At 44.9% G+C, this 6497-nt stretch overlaps 1 protein-coding gene across 1 annotated transcript in view; it reads left to right on the forward strand.

Annotated features, from left to right (window-relative positions):
- Window positions 1-6497, forward strand: part of exoc3l2b (exocyst complex component 3-like 2b) — a 23038-nt gene that overhangs the window by 4536 nt on the left and 12005 nt on the right. The window contains 5 exon segments of the mRNA XM_060075917.1: window positions 5613-5827; window positions 5830-5920; window positions 5922-5983; window positions 5986-6033; window positions 6036-6072. Coding sequence (XP_059931900.1) covers window positions 5613-5827; window positions 5830-5920; window positions 5922-5983; window positions 5986-6033; window positions 6036-6072 — 453 coding nt within the window.

Consider the following 6497-nt stretch of genomic DNA (forward strand, 5'->3'; position numbering starts at 1 on the left):
GTCATCTTCCCTGGTGTGTCGACATGTAGGAGATAAATAATGTTAACATGACAACACAAATACATTGTAGAATATCATACGTTGTAGACAGACATAGACATGCCTACAGACATAACATCATACACATAACACACATGTCTGCTGATAAGGTTAAGTGAATGTTTTTTAATTCTCCACTGTTGCGTAAGAACATCGCTAGCCCAGACCGAGTTAGCGATAATTGGCAAGCTCAGACCAAGTTAGCTAGCCCAGATCCAGTTAGCTATACTTAGCTAACACAGACCCAGTTAGCTAGCTGAGACTGAGTTATCTAGCGCAGACCCAGTAAACAACCTTTAGCTAGCACAGATCAAGTTAGCAGCTATTAGCTACAGTTAGCTAGCTCAGACCTAACTAGCTGCAGTTGGCTTGCCACGGCCCAGTAAGTTACAATTAAAATGCTCGGATTGCCAGGATTAGCGGACTAGCTAGCTAAATTCAAGGGAATTATAACTAGCAATCTTAGATCCCTGTTAGCTAGCCCAGACCAAGTTAGCTACAAATAGCTAGCCCAGACAGGATAGATATAGTTAGCTATCCCAGGCCAGGTTAGATACAGCTAGCTAGCCCAGGCCAGGATAGCTACAGTAAGCAAGCCCAGGCCAGAGAGAGTGCCAGGACGTCCATATGGAAAAGACATCGTTGCGACATGAGGGGAGGGGTGAACTTGTGGATACCAAGCTTGTGGGGACATTAGGAAGCCACACAATAGCCCTCCATGTTGGAATGTGGAACATGCTGGTGTGGCCTGAGGACTTCTCTGTATCTATATACAGACACAGATATAACTGATAATGCTTTATTCACAACCATCACGCCTTGGAGGAGGGGGACTTTTACTGTGACGCGGTGGCCCCAACACGTCACAATAAAAGTCCTCCAGTGTGGTGTTTGCTGGAAACGTTGTGGTCAGGTGTTTCCAGGTCTGCCGATCTAAAGAGTAAACATGGAACCAGTTCTGTAAGGAGCTTCCTCTAACAGCACTGTCAGTACCACACGTACAAACACACACACACACACACACACACACACACACACACACACACACACACACACACACACACACACACACACACACACACATAAACACACACAGGGGTGAAGTAGGAAGTGATTCAGAGTGTTGGTCCATAAATACCCAGCATCCTCAGGGGCACACAGGAAGTCAGTTTCCTGACCCCTGACCCCAGATGCTGCCACAGTGGTATTTAAACTCCAGTACTCTGTTGAAGATTTGTGAATGGTATACTGCTGAAAATCTGTTAATGTACCACAAGCATCGGTAAATAAAGTGCTGTGAAAGTTGCATCGCAACCCACTGTAAATACAGTGCTTGGGTTGGTGTATCGCAGCCCACCAATACAGTTCTTGGATTGTTGCATCGCAACCCCCTCTAAATACAGTGCTTTGGTTGTTGGATCACAACCCCCTCTAAATACAGTGCTTTGGTTGTTGGATCACAACCCCATCTAAATACAGTGCTTTGATTGTTGGATCACAACCCCCTCTAAATACAGTGCTTTGATTGTTGGATCACAACCCCCTCTAAATACAGTGCTTTGATTGTTGGATCACAACCCCCTCTAAATACAGTGCTTTGATTGTTGAATCACAACCCCCTCTTAATACAGTGCTTTGATTGTTGGATCAAAACCCCCTCTTAATACAGTACTTTGAGTGTTGGATCACAACCCCCTCTAAATACAGTGCTTTGAGTGTTGGATCACAACCCCCTCTAAATACAGTGCTTTGATTGTTGGATCACAACCACCTCTAAATACAGTGCTTTGATTGTTGGATCACAACCCCCTCTAAATACAGTGCTTTGATTGTTGGATCACAACCCCCTCTTAATACAGTACTTTGAGTGTTGGATCACAACCCCCTCTAAATACAGTGCTTTGATTGTTGGATCACAACCCCCTCTAAATACAGTGCTTTGATTGTTGGATCACAACCCCCTCTTAATACAGTGCTTTGATTGTTGGATCACAACTCCCTCTAAATACAGTACTTTGAGTGTTGGATCACAACCCCCTCTAAATACAGTGCTTTGATTGTTGGATCACAACCCCCTCTAAATACATTGCTTTGATTGTTGGATCACAACCCCCTCTTAATACAGTGCTTTGAGTGTTGGATCACAACCCCCTCTAAATACAGTGCTTTGAGTGTTGGATCACAACCCCCTCTAAATACAGTGCTTTGATTGTTGGATCACAACCACCTCTAAATACAGTGCTTTGATTATTGGATCACAACCCCCTCTAAATACAGTGCTTTGATTGTTGGATCACAACCCCCTCTTAATACAGTACTTTGAGTGTTGGATCACAACCCCCTCTAAATACAGTGCTTTGTTTGTTGGATCACAACCCCCTCTAAATACAGTGCTTTGATTGTTGGATCACAACCCCCTCTTAATACAGTGCTTTGATTGTTGGATCACAACTCCCTCTAAATACAGTACTTTGAGTGTTGGATCACAACCCCCTCTAAATACAGTGCTTTGATTGTTGGATCACAACCCCCTCTAAATACATTGCTTTGATTGTTGGATCACAACCCCCTCTTAATACAGTGCTTTGATTGTTGGATCACAACCCCCTCTAAATACAGTGCTTTGATTGTTGGATCACAACCCCCCTAAATACAGTGCTTTGATTGTTGGATCACAACCCCCTCTAAATACAGTGCTTTGAGTGTTGGATCACAACCCTCTGTAAGTACAGTGCTTTGATTGTTGTATCACAACCCGCAGTGAATACAGTGCTTGGGTTGGTGTATCGCAGCCCACCAATACAGTTCTTGGATTGTTGCATCGCAACCCCCTCTAAATACAGTGCTTTGGTTGTTGGATCACAACCCCCTCTAAATACAGTGCTTTGGTTGTTGGATCACAACCCCATCTAAATACAGTGCTTTGATTGTTGGATCACAACCCCCTCTAAATACAGTGCTTTGATTGTTGGATCACAACCCCCTCTAAATACAGTGCTTTGATTGTTGGATCACAACCCCCTCTAAATACAGTGCTTTGATTGTTGAATCACAACCCCCTCTTAATACAGTGCTTTGATTGTTGGATCAAAACCCCCTCTTAATACAGTACTTTGAGTGTTGGATCACAACCCCCTCTAAATACAGTGCTTTGAGTGTTGGATCACAACCCCCTCTAAATACAGTGCTTTGATTGTTGGATCACAACCACCTCTAAATACAGTGCTTTGATTGTTGGATCACAACCCCCTCTAAATACAGTGCTTTGATTGTTGGATCACAACCCCCTCTTAATACAGTACTTTGAGTGTTGGATCACAACCCCCTCTAAATACAGTGCTTTGATTGTTGGATCACAACCCCCTCTAAATACAGTGCTTTGATTGTTGGATCACAACCCCCTCTTAATACAGTGCTTTGATTGTTGGATCACAACTCCCTCTAAATACAGTACTTTGAGTGTTGGATCACAACCCCCTCTAAATACAGTGCTTTGATTGTTGGATCACAACCCCCTCTAAATACATTGCTTTGATTGTTGGATCACAACCCCCTCTTAATACAGTGCTTTGAGTGTTGGATCACAACCCCCTCTAAATACAGTGCTTTGAGTGTTGGATCACAACCCCCTCTAAATACAGTGCTTTAATTGTTGGATCACAACCACCTCTAAATACAGTGCTTTGATTATTGGATCACAACCCCCTCTAAATACAGTGCTTTGATTGTTGGATCACAACCCCCTCTTAATACAGTACTTTGAGTGTTGGATCACAACCCCCTCTAAATACAGTGCTTTGTTTGTTGGATCACAACCCCCTCTAAATACAGTGCTTTGATTGTTGGATCACAACCCCCTCTTAATACAGTGCTTTGATTGTTGGATCACAACTCCCTCTAAATACAGTACTTTGAGTGTTGGATCACAACCCCCTCTAAATACAGTGCTTTGATTGTTGGATCACAACCCCCTCTAAATACATTGCTTTGATTGTTGGATCACAACCCCCTCTTAATACAGTGCTTTGATTGTTGGATCACAACCCCCTCTAAATACAGTGCTTTGATTGTTGGATCACAACCCCCCTAAATACAGTGCTTTGATTGTTGGATCACAACCCCCTCTAAATACAGTGCTTTGAGTGTTGGATCACAACCCTCTGTATGTACAGTGCTTTGATTGTTGTATCACAACCCGCAGTGAATACAGTGCTTGGGTTGGTGAATCGCAACCCACTGTAAATCCAGTGCTTTCATTTCCCCGGGTGCAACTCAAACCACTTCACGTGTTCACTGCTCACCCATCAGCGATTACCCGACGTGAACCCCTGTTGAGAAGGGCGACTTATGCTCTTCTGTGGACGAACAACACGTCATCATTGTCATTGAGGCCTTAAACTGGGAAAAAGGAAGTGTGTGATCGAAAACGTGCTGACAGAGTTTGATTGGGCCTTGAGAGGTTAGGGTTAGTGGTGGGGGTTAGGGATTAATGGTAAAGAATCAGGGATTAAGGGTGATGATTAGGGCTGAAGTTTTGTTTAGTGCGATCATCAAATCTGAAGATCCTTGGTAAGAGATTGGCTTGGCAACATTGGCATCAGGAGCCGTGTGTTGACTCAGCAACTTGTGTCATTAAAAAAGAGGAAACATAACCAGTGTGGGACCAAACACTGAGGTAAAAGTTCACAGCCAGCTCATAATATGCATGGTAAGCAAACCAGAGCAACACAGTGTTAACTAAAGCTGGAGTGATTGGTACTAACCCTCGGTATTAGCTCAGATGCTAGCTATCAACAATAGACGCGTTCCGACTGAGGGACTTTTCCCTTGGGAGAGAGGATCCACTCAACTTCCCCGAGCTTTCTGAGACACTCCTAACTAGTCGATGCTGATTGATACAGTTGAGGCGGGTCATCGACATTAAATATAATATTGAGTATGTATTGTAGTGAAGTATGCAGGTGGTGAAGTTTTTCCATTTTCAATCGAAAACACTTTGACGTTACAGAAAACAGGGTTAAATTGTCTAAGACGTTGCATTGCATTTCGCTGACACAGCGACACTTCTTCTGTTACCGCCTTGCTGCGTCGGTCTGTTTTGAGGTTACTTTGTGGGAACGGACGGCGAGGGGAACTAAGTGAGTGGGTGTCGCCAAAACACTGAGCCACTTTCCAAGAAGTGCCTAAGTCGGAACGCGCCTATTGGCGCCTGTGTCAGTGATCGCAGTTAGCCCCTCGATGTTAGCGATCAGTGTTAGGGCGTGTATACTGCACATCTGATCATAAAACACAGCTGGTGGCGGTCCGTGGGTTTAAGATCAGAGTTCATATTAAAGATAAGAGTTAATATTTGACCATTCATCATATAACGAAACAATACTGACACTTTACATAATCATCTATTGACTTAGCGTCTGTCTGTCTCTTTATCTGACGGCCTGTCTCTCTGTCTAGCTATCCATCTATCTATCTATCTATCTATCTATCTATCTATCTATCTATCTATCTATCTATCTATCTGTCTGTGTCTCTCTATGGCGGTCTAAAAGAACCTCTCTCTGTCTACCCCCCAGGTTCCCAGTCACCATGGCGGTCTTTAAGAACTTCTATCTGAGAGGTGGTCCAAGCCTAGAGAACTCCTTGATCCTCCGCAGGATGAGCCTCAACCTCACCCCCCACCATCACAACCCCTTCCACGGTGAGGAGGAGGAGGAGGGGGGTAGGCATGGCAACCCCGGCCAGTGGCCCCCCAGCAGCTCACTGCTGGACGGGGCCCCCCCCCGCGACCGCAACCTTTCGAGGATGAGGAGGATGAGAACGAGGCCAACGAGGGGGAAGAGAGGAGGGCCTAGGGAGGAGGCACCAGAAAGGGCTCCTTCAAGTTCTCGCCCCCTGAAGAGTCTGGGGAAGCTGGGGAAGAACCTGAGGCTGTCGGCCCGGAGCAGGCCAGCGACACGCCATCGCCCCATGGAAGCCCCTCCCCATCTGAGAAGAAGAGAGAGGGCGAAGGAGCTCAGAGGGCAGCCTGCTGAGGTGGGCCTCTGCCTGTTTTTATCCCCCGGCCCTAAACCTTCGTCAGTGACTGACGCTCTGTAGGTTGGGATTTTTAGTGACTGAGGTTCTATGTGTGTATGATGTTAGCGACAGAGGTTCTGTATATGTGATGTTACTGATGGTGGCTTTGTATGTTATGATGTTGGTGAGGTGGAGGCTCTGTACATTGTAATGATAGTGACGGAGGTTCTGTATATTTTTATGTCAGTGACGGCGATTCTGTATGTTTGTGACGGAGGTTTGGGTATGTTATTATGATAGTAATGGACAGTCTGTGTCTTATGAAGATAGTGATGGAGGTTCTCTATATTGTAGTAAAAGAGGTTCTGTGTGTCATGGTGTTGGTGACGGATGTATGCATGTTATGATATTTGGGACAGAGGTTTTGTATGTAATGGTTGGTG

This window comes from Gadus macrocephalus, chromosome 16 (assembly GCF_031168955.1).
Source record: "Gadus macrocephalus chromosome 16, ASM3116895v1".
Taxonomy (NCBI): Eukaryota; Metazoa; Chordata; class Actinopteri; order Gadiformes; family Gadidae; genus Gadus; species Gadus macrocephalus.